The 18,427-nt window shown below is 51.3% G+C and overlaps 2 protein-coding genes and 1 long non-coding RNA gene across 3 annotated transcripts; 2 read left to right on the top strand and 1 right to left on the bottom strand.

The window, feature by feature from the left end:
- Positions 1–868: 868 nt before the first annotated feature.
- LOC150046272 (uncharacterized) lies at positions 869–1,960 on the top strand. Its single transcript, XR_016539655.1, has 2 exons — positions 869–907; positions 1,847–1,960. It is a non-coding gene; the product is annotated as an uncharacterized LOC150046272 (long non-coding RNA).
- A 2,000-nt stretch (positions 1,961–3,960) lies between these two features.
- LOC150046273 (ral guanine nucleotide dissociation stimulator-like) lies at positions 3,961–8,554 on the bottom strand. Its single transcript, XM_090318677.1, has 11 exons — positions 8,531–8,554; positions 8,221–8,414; positions 7,700–7,759; positions 6,801–7,098; positions 6,385–6,488; positions 5,915–5,999; positions 5,512–5,586; positions 5,015–5,047; positions 4,603–4,724; positions 4,330–4,425; positions 3,961–4,051 (listed from the first exon to the last, which is right to left on the bottom strand). Exons 1-11 carry the CDS (start codon positions 8,552–8,554, stop codon positions 3,961–3,963), a joined length of 1,182 nt encoding a protein of 393 aa, XP_090174803.1.
- A 1,727-nt stretch (positions 8,555–10,281) lies between these two features.
- On the top strand, positions 10,282–17,372 carry LOC150046274 (ral guanine nucleotide dissociation stimulator-like). Its single transcript, XM_090358077.1, has 13 exons — positions 10,282–10,412; positions 10,671–10,864; positions 11,325–11,384; positions 11,884–12,059; positions 12,269–12,486; positions 14,173–14,379; positions 14,692–14,795; positions 15,181–15,265; positions 15,592–15,666; positions 16,132–16,164; positions 16,455–16,576; positions 16,760–16,855; positions 17,140–17,372. Exons 1-13 carry the CDS (start codon positions 10,326–10,328, stop codon positions 17,219–17,221), a joined length of 1,539 nt encoding a protein of 512 aa, XP_090214203.1. The 5' UTR covers positions 10,282–10,325; the 3' UTR covers positions 17,222–17,372.
- Positions 17,373–18,427: the final 1,055 nt, after the last annotated feature.

Here is an 18,427-nt window from a genome sequence, read left to right on the forward strand (position 1 = left end):
ACACCAAGCTATAAGTTATGGTTATGTGAATTTTCAATGATCATTTAAACACCGAGATTTATAAGCCAAAACAAGATCTGGGTTCATAAGCAAACTCTCTTGTTATAAATGAATACATGTTTTCTTTAAAATATTTTAATTTCTGTTGTACAGTAGCATTTTTTTCTTTTTCCTCAAAACCCTTCCTCCTTTGCTTCCTCCCTCCCTCCCCATATCCCTCCCTCCATCTCTTCCCCCCTCCCCTCATCTCTCTTTTCCAGTACTAAGGCTAGAACTCAGGTACTGTCCCTTAGCTTTTTGCTCAAGGATGGTGCTTTACTACTAAGCCACAGTTCCACAACTGGCTTTGTGTGTGTGTGTGTGTGTGTGTGTTTAATTAGAGATAAGAGTCTCTTGGGCTTTCCAGCTTCAAATGACAGTCTTCAGGTCTTAGTCTCCTGAGTAGCTGGGATTATAGGTGTGAGCAGTTTGTAAATGGCTCAGTATCATTTTTCCTTTGCATTTTTTATGCTCAAGGATGTTGAAACTTTGTTCATGTATTCATTGGTCATATGTACTTCTGTCAACTATTTGTTCACCTCACTTGCTCAAGTTGTAATTAGATTTTTGATTCTTTTGATGTTTAATTTTGGGGAGTTCTTTATGTATTCTGGACATACTCTGATGAGTAGTTGGCATATGGAATCACTTTTACTTGAACAAGTGACTTCCTATGTCACACTGAACATGAATTTCTCAGCTTTTTAGCTACTTTAGTCTCAATGAATGTCATATTAGGAAAATTATTTTGAATAAAACATTTTGGATGATTTAATATCAATACTTTGTATGCATATTTGGTATACCTAAATTTACTATTTTTTTATAACAGATCTCAATTGCTCAAAAGTTGAAGAAACAATTGAAGGTAAAAAAAATTCAATTTGTCCTTCCTATAATTTTGTCAAGTCATATATCTAAGTAATGAAAACAGGCAAACTAAATCCAGCATCTAAAACTCCTTGATTCATATCTGTTCATATTGTACTATTTGGAACTAATTTTAAACAGAAAATGCTTGAAACCTTACATATACAAAAAAACCCCAGAAGATGTTGGATATAATTTAAAAAATTAAGGTCAGGTGCTGGTGTTTCGCATCTGGAGTCCCAGCTATGCAGGAGGCTGAGATCTGAGGACTGTGATTTGAAGACTGCCTGGAAAATCTTTGAGACTCTTATCTCCAATTAACCATCCAAGAGCAGTAGTGCCTCAAGTGGTAGAGCACCAGCTTTGAGTGAAAAAAAAAAAAAGCGATGTAGAGCCACCTGGCCACTGGTGGCTCACACCTATAATCCTAGCTACTCAGGAGACTGGGATCTGAGGATGGCAGTTTGAAGACAGCCCAGGCAGGAAAGTCAATGAGACTCATCTCTAAGAAACTACTCAGAAAAAGCTGGAAATGGTGCTGTGGCTCAGGTGGTAGAGCACTAGCTTTGGGCCTTGGGCACAAAGATGCTCAGGGACAGCAACAAGGTTCCAAGTTCAAGTCCCCGAACTGACAAAAAATAATTTAAAACTCTCAAAAAAATTTTTTTGGCTAGTTCTGGGGCTTGAGTGCAGGATCTGAGCACTGTCCTTGGGCTTTCTCAAGACTAGAGCTCTACCACTTGAGCCACAGCACCATTTCTGCCTTTTTCTATGTATGTGGCACCGAGGAATTCAACCTGGGTCTTTGTGCATGCTAGGCAAGCACTCAACCACTATGCCAGACTCCTGGCCCCAATAATGTCAAACTCTTAAGCACCTTCTCACAATATTCCCTCCCCAACATTCATTTTGGCTTACTTTTCTTGTATTCCAATAGAATATCAAATTATCTGAAAGTCTCGAACCTTCAGCATGGAGAGAAGTAAAGGAAAGAGACCTTAACCTGAGTAGAGACGCCATAATGTAATAGAATAAAGTACATTCTTAAGAACATCATTGAAGTTAACAGTTTCTTTTGGCGCAGGGAATGAGTTAGCAGTTAGGGGGTGGGGTTGGAGGCGTGGCTTAGTTGGTAGAATGCTAGCCACTCAGCAAAAGCATCAGGTACCAACTTCAAGTCCTGTTTATATTAGTGAGAACTACTCTCACGCTCAACAGTCTTGGTGAGCCAGTTCACCAAGAGGGGGAAAGGAAAGAAGAACAAGCACCATTCCCAAATGATTTGTCCCTCTGTCCTTTCGTTGGACTTGGGGAATCTTATGAATATAAGCATTTCCATTTATTGAGACTCCTGGCCTGGTACTAGGCACACCAAGTCCCACAACACTGCCTGGGAACTGGTCACCTAAATTGGTGGGTAATAAGGTACAGAACCAACATCCTAATAAACTCATATCCTGATACACACATCCTGAGCAGATACAGAAGCAGACTTTGGCATGACATCCAGAATACAAAGAGGAAGCCATGGGTAGTGGGAGCCATTGATTTGGGTTTGAACTCAGGGCACGAGTGCTGTCCCTGAGATTTTTTTTTTTGCTCAAGGCTAGTTCTCTACCATTTGAGCCACAGCTCCATTTTCAGCTTTTTGCTGCCTAATTGCAGAATCTTTGAGACTCACTGAGTTTCCTGCCCAGGCAGGTTTTGAACTGGAATCTTTAGAGCTCTGCTTCTTGAGTCACTATGATTACAAACTACTCTCACCTGACCTGCTGGTTCTTTTCAGTACTTTGTCCTCCTAGCCTTCAGAGCTTCTAAAGAGAAATCTGATCATAATCCAGTAGAGATAGTTCTGCCATTTTTTCCCCAGCTGTATTCAAGATATGCAAGAGTGTGCCTAGAATTCTCTATGTTGTTAAGAGTTCATGAGGTTTAACCTGATGGGTTCCCTTGGGCTTTTTGAATTTGTGTGTCCATTTTTATACTGAGGCTGGGAAATGTTTGAGTCATGTGATATGCAATAGACTCTTACGATCTCATTTCTTCTCAGAGATTTCAATAAGGTTTCTTATGTTGTTTTGTTTTTACTGGTCCTGGCATTGTCCTTGAGCTTTTGTGCTTATCTAGTGTTCTACTACTTGAGCCACAGCTTCAATTCCAGCTTTGAGTATGTTTTTCCCCTTCTTTGAGAGAGAACAGTCTCATAGACTTTCTTGCTTCAGCTGGTGGTCCTCAGATCTCACCCTCCTGAAGGACTCTGGGCATGAACCATTAGCTCCTGGCAATTTCTCTAATGAGCCTCAGTGTTCTTTTTCTTGGTTTTGCCTTCTTGGGTTTAGCTTCATTTGAAAGACTTCTCAGGAATGTCCTCTTTGAACTTCTTGGTCAAGTAGACCTTTGGGTCACTCTCGTGCACTTTTCAGTATAGTGACTGGCACCTTTGACCCCATCAAATTCTAAGGAGTGCTAATTAACTGTGGTGCTTCTCTAGTGGACATTTCAACTCATGGATGCCAGTCTTCATTTTCAATTTTGTTCACAGATTGCATTTGTCAGTAATGTCATTTTGAGGATGTATTCCTTTGCTAAGTAGATTCTTTCCCCTAACTCATTTAGTTCCTTTAGTATCATTGTCACAGGAAATCTGTTTCCTTGGACAGGCCCTCACCCTGTCAAACCCTGCCTGGAATGGAATTTCTTACCAATTACACAGGATTTTCCCTGGACAAGCAGCTCTGTGGGGAGCAGGGGTGCAAATATCCCAAGATGGGGTGACATGTACACTCCCCAGTATCACTTCTATGGATTTCTAATCCCCATTTTGTAGTCTATGTGTAGTTGAAATCCAGGTCTGGTACAGGGAGCAAATTTCTAGCTCCTCCTGATTTATCATCATGATAAAGATTAGAGTTGTATATTTGAGAAGACATCAAGAAAGTCTGTGGTATAATTGCAATACTATTTTAAGCCATACAATTTCTATTTGCGCCAAATCAATATTCATAGTGTTATGGCAAACAACAGTTTTATTGGACTTTTTTGTTCAAATATTCAAACATCTGTGGCCTCAGCACAAGTCTTCCCCTCCGTGGAGGTCTGGGAGCTGCAGGGGACACTCGATTCCGGGTTGGAAGCCTTGCATCTGCACGAAAAAACAGAATTATATTAGGGGTCCCCCAAGAAAACTTGACAGCCCAACCCTAAGTACACTGTGCCTTAGAGGCTCACATTTTGCTTTTGATCACTTATCATGACCCAATTGGACCCCATATCAAATGGGATGAAACCCAGAGACCTGAGGGCACTCTCCTTAATCCCAGGGCTGGTTGGCTAAGGTGGCCTAGGTCCCTGAACATAGCCTGCTGGCTCTGGGCCACAGCCCAAAAGTCTCCTCTACCCCACCAGGGCACAGACACTTACTTCCTCGTAGGCTTGGAAATCTCACTCTTGGGCTTGATGCTCTCGGCCTTCTTGGTTGAGTTGGACTGGGGCTCCAATTCACAGGCCAGGCGGTAGCTAAGGCACAGAGGACAACACTGTGAAAACTACCAGCACCCATGCTCTGTTGTCATCTCAGGGCATTGTGAAGAAGATAAGAGCCTAAGTGGCCAGCTGCCATCAGGTGACACTGGCCCCAGGATCCAACTGGAGGTACGAGCCCCTCTCCAGGCCCCATCACTCTGCCCGCCTCACCTCTCAGCCTCACTGAGCCGGGGCACACTCTCGAACCAGGCCTGAAAGCTCTCATCAGGCTGGATATTGCCGGCACTGCATGAAGCCTGCAGGCGCTCAATTTCAGAAATAATCTTGAATTGCTGGAACAAAGCAACAACAACATGATGATCAGCCTGGGGTGGGGCCAGTTGGACAGAGACCAACAGCTGGGTGCCCCGACACTCCACTGCTGTCACTCCCACTCAGAACCCTCCATGGCAACAAGCCCCGCCTCCTGTGACCTCTCTGAGACTCAGAGAGACCCACAGCAGGCCTGGGTCAGACCATCTCCCATTGCCAATCACTGCCATACAGTAAAGGAGACAGAGCAGACTGGACAGGCCAGCCGCTCCTCACCACTGCCCAATGGGTGGGGGAAGCCTTGGCTCACCTTCCTCAGTTTCTCCACATTGATGACTCTCCCCTAGAAGACCAAGAGCCAAGGCAGTTAGAAAGCAGCCCTTCCACCACAAGGAGACAGGCCAGGCCCAGGAAAGCTCTGCCTGCACCACCATGGGAGCCCGCCAAGGGACAAGGAGACAGCCTGCCTGCTCCAGGGCAGGCTTCCCATCCAGGACAGGGCACACAGCCTCAGGAAGCCTTGTGCCTACTGTTCCCTGAGGACATCCACACTGAGTCCTGGGGAGGAGGCCTGGGCACATGCCCAGCCTGACCAGGGGCCGGGCTTCATGCTTCTGCCCAGAGTCAACACGTGCTGAACTGCCCTCACCTGCGGCTCAGCCAGGAGGAGGCTGTCAGCCTCAGCTGGAGGGCAAAGTGTGCAGTTGGCACATGGGGGAGGCTCTCCACAAGGCTGCAGCTCAGGGGTCCCCCAGGGCGTCTCCCTTCAAATCCTACCCCCCAAACCCAGAGCCCAGGCTCACTCACACAGTGGAAGTCTGGCATCTCCTTATCCACTGACTCCAATTCAGCCAAGAAGGCACCCAGGTAGGGGATGGTGCCCTGGAGAAATGCATGAAAGATCAGATGGCAGGGGCCACCCCAGAACCCGGGCACAGAGGCCTTCTCAGCCTGGCTCCCTCAGAGCCCCAGAGACCTTGGGTCCACCTCTGTCCAGAGCAGCCCTCCTGCAACCTGGACACACACTGTCCTCTGCTGCTCTGCTCAGCAGGCCCTGGCTCTAGAGCCATAGCACAAGGTCAGTGAGGGAGCCCTGGGCTCCCCAACTGCCTGGCCTCCCCCAGAGATTGAACTGGAAGTTCCCCACTACTCTAGCAGACACTGACAACCCCACCTGCCTCCCCCCTCCTTGCTCCCCACACACCCCTACCTGGATGAGCTGTTTTCTGCGCAGGGCATCTTTTTGTTCAGGAGCAAAGTATTTTGACAGCCTCTGGAATTCCTGAAAGCTGTCCCTGCACAAGGACAGACAAGGGGACAGGTGCAAGGTTTGCCAGTGACAAGACTCCAAGGGCATTTTTCTTCCTAATCTGGACTCCACAGGCCTGGCCTAGAGATTTGCCCAATTGCACAGAGCCCTGTGGTTGCATGGATGTAGAGTGGACGCTTGACAAAATGGGGTCCCAGTACCACGGCCCCCGGGGAACTGTGTAGATTTCAACTGAACAGATTTCTGTCATGACTGCAGGAGATCACGGGAAATCTCCACAGTGGCTCCATCATTGTCTCACAGAGCAGTGAGTCAGGACCCGAATCCCAGCCCCTGCCCTTGGGGTGTGTGGCAGGGCTCAGTGAGGGGGACAGTCCCAGCCCTTGCACCCCTGGCACTCTTGGGCCCACCTGGAGACCTCTTTCCATGTCTTCTTCAGGCGCTGGATGGCTTTGCTCTGCAGAGCCGAGATGATGGACTGGAGGGAGGCGAAGTTCTTCAGGGTTTCGCAGTGCTGGGAAGGAGAACTGTGTGAGCCCCCGCTGAAGCTCCCCCCCAACGCCTGCCTTCACCCCGGGACAGAGCTACCCCTCTGAGATGGATGCTGGGGACATCCAGACACAGCTGGGCCCAGGGTGACCACAGCAGGATTTACCCTTCCCAGGGGGAGCTGTGCCCAACCCAGGCAGTCACTGCCCTCCCTGAGGAATAGGGGACCAGGACACTGGCAGCCAAGAAGCTGAGGTGTCTAAGCATCCCTGGCCACAGTCCCCATCCTTCCCGGGAAGAATTCACAGGGCATGCACAGACCAGGCCTGACACACACCGAGGCCACTTTGATCCAGTGCTCAATCACTCGGGCTCTGTCTGCGGCCACCATGGTTCGGTTCCCGAGGCACGTGGTGACCACACAGGATGACACTTTCTTGGACTGAGCGATGATGGCATTGACGGTGGATTCAGGATGCTCCTGATCCTTTTTGTCCTGCATGAATTCCAGGTTCTGGTAAGCTGCCCTGTTCTTGAAAAATATCTGAGCGGGAGAAACAGCGGTACTGGCTCCTGGCCAGAACACAGCTACTGGCTCAAGGGTTGCCTGGGCCTTATAAAGAGCTGTGGACTGACTGTGACGTCACTGAGGGTGTCCAGCTCATCAGTGATATCAGCAAAGATGGGGGAGGAGCATTTTTTTTTTTTTTACCAAAATCCCCAATGGTTGTGAGAAAATTCCCAGCGCCGCTCAGTAAGGTGAAGCATCTTCATCTACAGTACACCTCCCGCCTGTGTTCTCATCCCCTGCACACTTCCCACAACCAGGCCTTGTCCTCTGCCTGCCATGGGCTCCATTTACTGCTAGTGCCTAATGGGGGCGTGAGTCTGGGCATTTCCTCCTGGCAGAGGAAATTAAGGCAGGTGCCAAGCTGCTCCTCTGCCAGTATCCCTGACCCTTCGTAGTCACTCAAGGACGGGTCTGTGGTGAAGGGGGATTCTGACAGGGACCAACTCTGACCCCCTCAACTCTCTTCTGCTCCCCTATGCTCAGGACACCCCAGCTCTTCCTCAAGACAACCCCAGCTCCCTGCCTTCCCCTCCTCATGGGTGCCCCTCACCTCAGCCTTCTTGAATCACAAGACCTGTGGCCTCCAGATTCACCCAGGCTGCCTCCAAACCCACTCCTGAATCTGGGTCCATGCTGGAGTCCTTTCTGATCCAGAGCCCACTCACGTTCTCAGTTGGTCCTTTGGCCCTCCAGGGTCACTGGAGAAGGGGAGGATGCAGCCATACCTACAGAAGGGGCAAGCGTATCATCCCTCCAGGTCCTGTTCAGGGCTCTCCTGTCACCTGCTGACCCCTCCTCTGGGAGCCCAGGCCAGGATAGCAGGGCTGTGCCCCCTCTTCTCCTGAACAAGCTGAGTACAGCACACTGCCTCTGCACACAGTAGGTGCTTCTCATCTATTTGTGCCAGGAAGGAGTACGGGGACATTCTTCCCTGCTTCCTCAGGGACTCTAGTGCCCCAAGCCTCACCCCCAGGCAGGACAAAACCTCTGCCATCCAAACACAGAGGGAGCCGCCATTACAAGTGGTGGTTCTCAGACAAGGGAGACTCCAAGCAGGCAGCTTCCTCCTTGGGGGAAGGCGAGTCCCCACACATGACCAACCTTGGCTAAGAGGCCCAAGGCAGTCCCAGGGTCAGCTAGGAGCCGGGGAGGCCCCACAGGCCCTGTACATGGAAGCCAAGCTCACCTAGCAAACAGCAAGTCCAGCACCTGCTGGGTGGTGGCAAACTTCCGGTATACACACAGGAAGGTGGAGATGAAGTTGGGGTCCCTCAGCAGTAGCGATGGCACCAGGTGGTCCACCAGCTTCTCTAGCTTGCCTGCCTTGAGTGTCCCTACCCTGCAGAGCTTGCCCAGCACAGGGATGAAGGCCTGCTCATCCTGGATTGGGACCGGGGAGGGGAAGTTGAAATGTGGAAGCTGTGTGTTGTCACAGGGTTCAGTGAAAACAAAACAGAAGGAATCTTCCTTCGAGGGTATACACCTCCCCCCCCCACGCTCTCATTCAGAGTCCTATGCATGTGCAAATTGTCATATAGACATATACTTGTCACTTCACATGTGTCTACATGTGAACATATGCACATATGTGCAGAAAATACACCCCTGGGCAGACTCAGAGTCTCACACACCCCTGCACAGCAGCAAGCTCTGGGAGCAGGGGTTGGGGGGAATGCATAATTGGGGCTTTCAGTCAGTGCTGCTCTCCTGAGACTTCTTGGAGCCTGGATTGAAAGAGTTGGATTTGGGACATTCTCAGGGATTAATTTTAAGCCCAGGGGTTACAGGACTCTGAGGGTGGGGGTGCTGTGTGCTGGGAGGGAATGGAAGCCTCTCAGTTTGCAAGGACCTGGTCTGGGGGCCAGTATGGGGTGTCAGTACAAGGCCTGAGAAATGTGTTTGAAGCTTGATGACCACAGGTACTGCAGAGGTGGCCCTGGCGGGTGTGGTGCTTCTGCGTGGGTAAGGTCTCCATGGTCCTTAGCAGGAGCAGGGATGCTCTCGACTCATGGGTACAGAAGATCACAAGGAAATCCTCTTGTCCTCCTGGATCCAGGGAAGGGCACATCCCTGGGACAAGAGCTCTGAAAGTGTGTTAAAGGCATCCATCCTTGTCCATCTAGACAAAGCTGTACGCTCAACACCACCCTTCCCCTTGGTAGAGCAGCAGGGGACTTTTGCCCAGGTGAGGGGATTTGGGGGTCCATCTCTTATTGCTACAAAGCAGGGAAACAGCAAGCAACAGCATAAAGGCCCAGAGAACTAGACTGTTCCTGTTGACTCCAGGGCTAGCCAGCCACCCTTGGTGTGAGCCTCCCTGCATTGTATGGAGTTCTGAGATCAGGACCCTGGACAGAGCCTCTGGCTGGCTGCTAAGAGCCACAGGTGGACGACACAGGTAGGGTGCATTGACTTATGCTAGTGAGTCTGCCTATTAGGCATTTCTCCCTCTTTGGAGAGACCAAGGGACAGCTCAAAGAGGAGGCCTCCCTCAAACTACCCTAGGCTGGGTCACGCCATGCATGGAAACCATAGAACCCCAGTTTTCACCCTCTGCTAGGCGAGTTTTTTTTCTGTTGGTCAAATAGGTTTCAGTTTAGATTTTTAAGTTACCATTGAGAGGCTCCTCTCCAACCATCTCATCAAAATCATTTGTATTCATATGGAAGAAGTATCTACCTAGGCAGGCCAGGTTGGCTTTGAACTTGGGGATCTTTCTACACAGCCTCCTCAGTGCTGGGATTACAGGGTGTGTCTAGCCACACCTGATCTGCACTTTTCTAGACCCGATCTAAACTTTTCCTTGTGTGTAACTACCCCATCTCTAATTTCCTACATAGTGACCTGCGACCTTTGCCCTTGAGTGTCGGGGGAATGCAGGAATTCCAAGGCACAGGCAATAGCAAACTCTCAAGGGAGCCGCTACTAGGATTACTCTGGGGAGAGAGGGAGGCTGAGGGAGGCTGTAGGCCCCATCTGACCCACACTTTGTCTCCTCCAAGGTTGGGTGCTAGTGACACACAAGCTGGCCTGGAGAGAGGGGATCTGGGTGTATGGATGTGACAGGGTCATGCTGTCCTCATGAGTGTCTTCATAGCCTAGGTGGCATGGGGGTGCTGGGAAACCCCATGGGGTACTGAGGACCAGAGGGTCCTCAGTAAGGGGAGTCCCAGGTGAGGAGGTCAGTGAGGAGATGACCTCACTTCCTGCTAGAAGAGCCAAACAGTGTAGAATTCTGTATCCAGGCAACACCAGCCAGCTCACTTGTCCGGAGACCTTGTGAAAAGGAGGATGTTTTCTTTCTGTCTCCCCTCTTTCAGAGGCTCAGGCCTCAGAAGAAGCCAGAATGGAGGCCGCCTCCACAACCAGACACACTGGGTAGGTGCTGGCTCACGCTGCTTCAGGAGGGTTCCTCAGAGGCCCTCAAAGGTGTCTCAGACACTTCTCTAAGGAAACCCAGGGTGGCTGAAGCCAGGCAGCACACCACTGCGTGTGTGTGTGTGTGTGTGTGTGTGTGTGTGTGTGTGTGTGTGGTGTACACCCTCGAAGGAAGATTCCTTCTGTTTTGTTTTCACTGAACCCCGCGACAACACACAGCTTCCACATTTCAACTTCCCCTCCCCGGTCCCAATCCAGGATGAGCAGGCCTTCATCCCTGTGCTGGGCAAGCTCTGCAGGGTAGGGACACTCAAGGCAGGCAAGCTAGAGAAGCTGGTGGACCACCTGGTGCCATCGCTACTGCTGGGGGACCCCAACTTCGTCTCCACCTTCCTGTGTGTATACCGGAAGTTTGCCACCACCCAGCAGGTGCTGGACTTGCTGTTTGCTAGGTGAGCTTGGCTTCCATGTACAGGGCCTGTGGGGCCTCCCCGGCTCTAGCTGACCCTGGGACTGCCTTGGGCCTCTTAGCCAAGGTTGGTCATGTGTGGGGACTCGCCTTTCCCCAAGGAGGAAGCTGCCTGCTTGGAGTCTCCCTTGTCTGAGAACCACCACTTGTAATGGTGGCTCCCTCTGTGTTTGAATGGCAGAGGTTTTGTCCTGCCTGGGGGTGAGGCTTGGGGCACTAGAGTCCCTGAGGAAGCAGGGAAGAATGTCCCCGTACTCCTTCCTGGCACAAATAGATGAGAAGCACCTACTGTGTGCAGAGGCAGTGTGCTGTACTCAGCTTGTTCAGGAGAAGAGGGGGCACAGCCCTGCTATCCTGGCCTGGGCTCCCAGAGGAGGGGTCAGCAGGTGACAGGAGAGCCCTGAACAGGACCTGGAGGGATAACACGCTTGCCCCTTCTGTAGGTATGGCTGCATCCTCCCCTTCTCCAGTGACCCTGGAGGGCCGAAGGACCAACTGAGAACGTGAGTGGGCTCTGGATCAGAAGGAGTGGGTTTGGAGGCAGCCTGGGTGAATCTAGAGGCCACAGGTCTTGTGAATCAAGAAGGCTGAGGTGTGGGGCACCCACGGGGAGGGGAAGGCAGGGAGCTGGGGTGTTCTGAGCACAGGGGAGCAGAGGGAAGTTGGGGGGTCAGAGTTGGTCCCTTGAGAATTCCTCTCCACTTAAGACCATCTCACCAGACTTGCCCAATATATCTTCCTAACCCACAGCTCAGGCATCTGGTGAGCAGCGGGCTGAGTGTGTGATCAGGGGCGTGGGGTGTGAGTACAGAGACATTCCCCACACGGCTCATGGAGACTGGACCGCACAAGCCATGTGTGGAGGTGCCAGCTGGGCTCTGTTCTGCCAGGCAGGCATGACATCAAGTGGGAAAGGGGTGTGGCAGGTCACAGGTGTCCAGCGTCCACAGTGAATCTGGGGGACAACACGTAGGAGATACCAGACTTCCATCTGTGCTTCAGAGCCATCTCGGTCATTCTGTCATCCTGGCTGAACCAGCACTCTGAGGATTTCTGTGAGCCTCCGGATTTTTCCAGCCTCAAACTTCTCCTGGCTTACTTGAATCTCAACATGCCTGGCTCAGACCTGGACTTGCAGGCTCAACATCTCTTGAGCCAGCTGGAGACACTGCAGCTAAGTGAGGCTCAGTGAGGGCTAATGAGAGAAGGTGGTGGGATGGGGAGACTCCAAAGTGGCCTTGTCCCGGGAAAAATGACCAGCCTGGCATGTCTCATAGAGTAGGGTGGGCTTCTGTTCAGAAGTCTTCTGGTGGGATTATGGGCTGGGATTACAGGCAGACAAGACAGGTTAGTTATGGGGAGAATCTTACCTTGCTTTCTCCTGCAGCTCTATCAGCAGCCCCAAAGCTGGGTGTAAGCCCTACTGGAGAGTCAGAATTGGATTCCCACAATACTCTTGAGCTCGATCCTCGTTCAGTGCTGGACCCTTCAGGAAAGGCTTTTAGGCTTTTCTGTGTGAACACACAAAATGGGTTCAACGAGATGCCTCACTTCTTGGCTTTCCCTCTGGCCCTGCTGGCAGAGCAGTTGATGCGAATGGATGTGGTAAGTGACTCTGCAGGGCAGGCCAGGCCCAGGGTGGGTCTTTCGTGCTGCCCTCTGCTTAGTTCTGCCTTCCCTTGAACTGGAAATAGCAAACATCACACGCAAACATCACCCTTACCCTTGGAAATGCCCCCATCCTTGGAAGTCTTGCTTCATCACTAGATGGTGGGTAGGAGACCCCCTCCTTGAGTGACTACGAAGGGTCAGGGATGCTGGCAAAGGTGCAGCTTGGCACCTGGGCTGGTTTCCTCTGCCAGGAGGAAATGCCCGGCCTCACCCCCCATCAGGCGCTAGATGTAGATGGAGCCCATTGCAGGTGGAGGCCAAGGCCCAAATATTGTGCCCAGAGGAGGGGTCCCCCCAAAGAAGACCACTGAGATAGAGACATCTGAAATGCAAAAGCAAGGTTTATTGCGGGTTACAAGCCAGGTAGGGAACTCAACAGCAGGCACTCAGCAGCGAGGCTGGGAGGAGTGGATAGTCAGGGTTTACACAGCCTTTTTAAAGGAAAAATTACACCCATCAGGTGGTCGAGTGAGATAGGGAGCTTCCCAGGCTGGTGGAAACTGGCGGAAAGTTCTCACGCCAGCTGGGTCCCATTCAACTGTCAGAGAATTTTCAGAAGTTCCTGTTTGTACTGAGGGGGGTGGGTATGGGAGGGGTCTCTACATTCCCCCCTGCTGTTGGTTCCATAGGGGCCAACCCTGGCTCCTATTCTCCTAACTGTAGTTCCTATCTCCACCTCAGTAAACCTTCCCTAACCTTAGCCATTGTCTGTTATAGCACTCCTCACCGAGGGCGGCACGGAGGCCTTTCTGCTGTAGAAATAAATCAATCTAGCCCTCTCCTGTTTTACATAACTACTTCAGCCAGAGAACTAATCAAGTCTCCCTTGACAGGAGAGCTTCACCATATGTGCCTGGTGGACTCACATCCCCAGCTAGCACAGTCTGACTTGGGGATTGGGAGTGGCTGGTCAGACATAGAAGCGGTGAGTCCTGTCCCAGCGGTTCCAAAGTTCTCCTGCCAGGTCTGGTTCCAAGGGAGATGTGGCTCTAAGACAATTCTTCCCAGATCCTCCCTTATCCAGAAACTATTCTTCTGTTTTCTCAATTCCTTTCCAAAGGTTTTCTTTACTAACCTTTTTCTCTCTTCTTTACTTTGCTGTAGCCCTCATTCACATTTAGCACCTCTTACATCTAAGCTGTTCAGCACTGGATGGAAAATTACGTTCACCCATCCAGAGTCACCACAATGGCTGCAAAAACCTAGGGGACTTTGAACTTCATCGATTTTGTCTTGAGAAGTCAGTGATTTTTCCAAAGAAAGATACAGCCAAACTTTCCTTTGGAAATGTCACTTGACTTCCTGAATTACTCTCATCCTGTAAGTCAAGAGGCAGCCTCCCATTAAACTGTGCATGGGGTCAGAACACAGGCGGGAGCTGTACTGTAGATGAAGATGGTCCATCTTCATCTGGCAATTTTCTGGAAACCATTGGGTGCTGTGGGAAGGTGAATGTTCTTCCTCCTCCTCCCCTGACTTCCATGATGTCACCTGGCACCCTCAAGTGGCTCTTTTTAAGGCTCAGGAGATAACTGAGCCAGCTGGTTCCCAATCAGCTCTGGCTTGAGCCTGGTGGCAGTGTTCTGGCCAGGTGCCAGTGCCACTGTGTGTCCCTCTCAGGTGTTTTTCAAAAATATGGCAGTTTATCAGAGCCTGGAATTCATCCAGGACAAGAAAGACCAGAAACACCCAGCACCCACCATCGATGCAATCATCTCTCAGTCCAAGAAAGTATCATCCTGTGTGGTCACCACGTGCCTCGGGAACCGAACCATGGTGGCCGCAGACAGAGCCCGAGTGATTGAGCACTGGATCAAAGTGGCCTCGGTGTGTGTCAGGCCTGGTCTGTGCATGCCCTGTGAATTCTTCCCGGGAAGGATGGGGACTGTGCTCAGGGATGCTTAGACACCTCAGCTTCTTGGCTGCCAGTGTCCTGGTCCCCTATTCCTCAGGGAGGGCAGTGACTGCCTGGGTCGGGCACAGCTCCCCCTGGGAAGGGTAAATCCTGCTGTGGTCACCCCAGGCCCAGCTGTGTCTGGATGTCCCCAGCATCCATCTCAGAGGGGTAGCTCTGTCCCGGGGTGAAGGCAGGCGTTGGGGGGCAGCTTCAGCGGGGGCTCACACAGTTCTCCTTCCCAGCACTGCGAAACCCTGAAGAACTTCGCCTCCCTCCAGTCCATCATCTCGGCTCTGCAGAGCAAAGCCATCCAGCGCCTGAAGAAGACATGGAAAGAGGTCTCCAGGTGGGCCCAAGAGTGCCAGGGGTGCAAGGGCTGGGACTGCCCCCTTCACTGAGCCCTGCCACACACCCCAAGGGCAGGAGCTGGGATTCGGGTCCTGACTCACTGCTCCGTGAGACAATGATGGAGCCACTGCGGAGATTTCCCGTGATCTCCTGCAGTCATGACAGAAATCTGTTCAGTTGAAATCCACACAATTCCCCGGGGGGCTGTGGTACTGGGACCCCATTTTGTCAAGCGTCCACTCTACATCCATGCAACCACAGGGCTCTGTGCAATTGGGCAAATCTCTAGGCCAGGCCTGTGGAGTCCAGATTAGGAAAGAAAATGCCCTTGGAGTCTTGTCACTGGCAAACCTTGCACCTGTCCCTTGTCTGTCCTTGTGCAGGGACAGCTTTCAGGAATTCCGGAGGTTGTCAAAATACTTTGCTCCTGGACCAAGCCATGCCCTATGCAGAAAACAGCTGCGCCAGGTGGGTGTGTGGGGAGCAAGGAGGGGGGAGGCAGGTGGGGTTGTCAGTGTCTGCTAGAGTAGTGGGGAACTTCCAGTTCAGTCTCTGGGGGAGGCCAGGCAGTTGGGGAGCCCAGGGCTCCCTCACTGACCTTGTGCTGTGGCTCTAGAGCCAGGGCCTGCTGAGCAGAGCAGCAGAGGACAGTGTGTGTCCAGGTTTCAGGAGAGCTGCTCTGGACAGAGGTGGACCCAAGGTCTCCGGGGCTCTGAGGGAGCCAGGCTGAGAAGGCCTCTGTGCCCGGGTTCTGGGGTGGCCCCTGCCATCTGATCTTTCATGCATCTCTCCAGGGCACCATCCCCTACCTGGGTGCCTTCTTGGCTGAATTGGAGTCAGTGGATAAGGAGATGCCAGACTTCCACTGTGTGAGTGAGCCTGGGCTCTGGGTTTGGGGGGTAGGATTTGAAGGGGGACTCCCTGGGGGACCCCTGAGCTGCAGCCTTGTGGAGAGCCTCCCCCATGTGCCAACTGCACACTTTGCCCTCCAGCTGAGGCTGACAGCCTCCTCCTGGCTGAGCCACAGGTGAGGGCAGTTCAGCACGTGTTGACTCTGGGCAGAAGCATGAAGCCCGGCCCCTGGTCAGGCTGGGCATGTGCCCAGGGCCTCCTCCCCAGGACTCAGTGTGGATGTCCTCAGGGAACAGTAGGCACAAGGCTTCCTGAGGCTGTGTGCCCTGTCCTGGATGGGAAGCCTGCCCTGGAGCAGGCAGGCTGTCTCCTTGTCCCTTGGCGGGCTCCCATGGTGGTGCAGGCAGAGCTTTCCTGGGCCTGGCCTGTCTCCTTGTGGTGGAAGGGCTGCTTTCTAACTACCTTGGCTCTTGGTCTTCTAGGGGAGAGTCATCAATGTGGAGAAACTGAGGAAGGTGAGCCAAGGCCTCCCCCACCCATTGGGCAGTGGTGAGGAGCGGCTGGCCTGTCCAGTCTGCTCTGTCTCCTTTACTGTATGGCAGTGATTGGCAATGGGAGATGGTCTGACCCAGGCCTGCTGTGGGTCTCTCTGAGTCTCAGAGAGGTCACAGGAGGTGGGGCTTGTTGCCATGGAGGGTTCTGAATGGGAGTGACAGCAGTGGAGTGTCGGGGCACCCAGCTGTTGGTCTCTGTCCAACTGGCCCCACCCCAGACTGATCATCATGTTGTTGTTTCTTTGTTCCAGCAATACCAGATTATTTCTGAAATCAAGCACCTGCAGGCTTCATGCAGTGCCGGCAATATCCAGCCTGATGAGAGCTTTCGGGCCTGGTTCGAGAGTGTGCCCCGGCTCAGTGAGACTGAGAGGTGAGACAGGCAGAGTGATGAGGCACAGAATCTGAGTATAGCTGAGTATAGCTACTGCCACTGAGGGGACAGTAATCTCTGGTGTGTGTTGGCTCCTTGGGCTCTGCCCTCTTGGCAAGGCCCTGGGATGGCAGATGGGCATGGTTGCTGGTAGTTTTCACAGTTTAGTCTCTTGTTCCTCAGCTACCACCTGTCTCGTGAATTGGAACCCCTGCACCATTCACCCAAGAAGGCCAAGAGCTCTAAGTCCAGGAGAGGGCTTTTCAAACACTGGAGGAAGTAAGTACCTGTGCCTCGATGGGTAGAGGGAGCTTTTAGGCTCTGCACTTGTGAGTCCACCGGTTGGATTCAATTATCTCATCCCCCTCTCATTAGCCCTGCGACGATGGAGCAAAGTATTATATCTCTGGGCCTCAGGTATCCTATCTGATATGAGGTCATATTGTGGGTACTGGTAACTAACTGATCAAAAGCAATATCTGAGCCTCAAAGCCAAAGTGCATTTGAGGTGGGGCTGGATGTGTTTTGGGGGACCCCTGAAGTAAGCCATTCTCTCCCCGCAGCTGCCATACTTTCACTTCAGAGTCTCAGATCTCTGGCAGCTGTCAGTCCACGGAGGGAAAGACTTGTGCACTGAAGACTTGAGCATAGGTCAAGGATGTGGAATATATGAAGAAGCGGAAATAAAATGGTTGATGAGCGTGAGGTCACGAATATGCCAATGTTCTACTTCAATTGTATCATTACAGTGTGGGCTTTGTAATTTTCTGTCTTCCTTGAGTAGAATAAAGCAGAAAGTGTAAAAATTTGCTTCCCTCACCAGATCTGGATGTTGGAAGTACAGTCAAATCACAAAAGGGGGATTAGAAATCTCACAGCCCTTGGAAGTTGTGTCCCACACTGCTGGGGAGTGTCATATCACCCAGCTTGGCATGTTCACACTGCCCCCCTCCTCTTCTGCCCGGCTCCTGTCCCCACCCCGCCGTGTCCATCTTCTCTAGGGAGAAGGGACTGTTGAGTATGGACTTATCCGGGTCTGACCACGAAGGTGGGGTGCTGTCCCAGAGAACAGATGATGATTTAGTCCCTGTTGATACTAAAGGGACTAAATGAGATGATAAGGAGAGAGAGTAAAAACCAGCAAAGCAATACATCTTCAAAGTGAGATTAATCTGTGAACTAAAAAAGCCTAAGTAAAAATGGAAAATGAAGACTGTTAGTTGTTGAAATTTCCCTAGCAGAACCCCTTAGAAATGATAAAATTAAAGGTAACAGTTGGATTGGGAGTGTGGCCTAATGGTAGAGTGTTTGCCTAGCATGCTCAAAGCCCTGGGTTTGATTCCGCTGTACCACATACATAGATAAAGCTGGAAGTGGTGCTGTGGCTCACGTGGTAGAGCTCTGGCCTTGAGAAGAACTCAAGGACAATGCTCAGATCCAGAGGAACAAAGGGCGAAAAAAAATAGCAGTGGATGGCCGGGAGTTTGGCCTAGTGGTTAAAGTGCTTGCCTAGCATGCATGAAGACCCGGGTTCGATTCCTCAGTACCACATACATAGAAAAAAGCCAGAAGTGGTGCTGAGGCTTAAGTGGTAGAGCTCTAGCCTTGAGAAAGTCCAAGGACAGTGCTCAGGCCCTGAGCTCAAGCCCAGGACTGGCAAAAAAAAAATAGCAGTGGTACTCACTAGATGTTATCTTGAAAATGAGCTATACAAGTTGTGGGCAGGGATGAGAGGGAAAAACTGGGAGAGAGTGAGGGAAGGGGTGATATTACCCAACAAGAAATGCATTCATTACCTGACTTATGTAACTGTACACCTCTGTATATAACTTTATAATAAAGAAAATATTT

The sequence above is a fragment of the Megascapheus bottae genome, chromosome 25 (genome assembly GCF_031878675.1).
Source record: "Megascapheus bottae isolate mThoBot1 chromosome 25, mThoBot2.hap1, whole genome shotgun sequence".
NCBI lineage: Eukaryota > Metazoa > Chordata > Mammalia > Rodentia > Geomyidae > Megascapheus > Megascapheus bottae.

Coding starts and splice junctions, on each gene's coding strand:
- LOC150046274 (XM_090358077.1), top strand. CDS start 10,326: ATGTTTTCTTTCTGTCTCCCCTCTTTCAGAGGCTCAGGCCTCAGAAGA. Junction 10,865..11,324: donor CTGGACTTGCTGTTTGCTAG/GTGAGCTTGGCT, acceptor CCCCTTCTGTAG/GTATGGCTGCATCCTCCCCT. Junction 15,667..16,131: donor AGATGCCAGACTTCCACTGT/GTGAGTGAGCCT, acceptor TTGGTCTTCTAG/GGGAGAGTCATCAATGTGGA.
- LOC150046273 (XM_090318677.1), bottom strand. CDS start 8,554: ATGCATAGGACTCTGAATGAGAGC. Junction 6,489..6,800: donor ACTGGATCAAAGTGGCCTCG/GTGTGTGTCAGG, acceptor TCTCCTTCCCAG/CACTGCGAAACCCTGAAGAA. Junction 6,000..6,384: donor ACATGGAAAGAGGTCTCCAG/GTGGGCCCAAGA, acceptor GTCCTTGTGCAG/GGACAGCTTTCAGGAATTCC.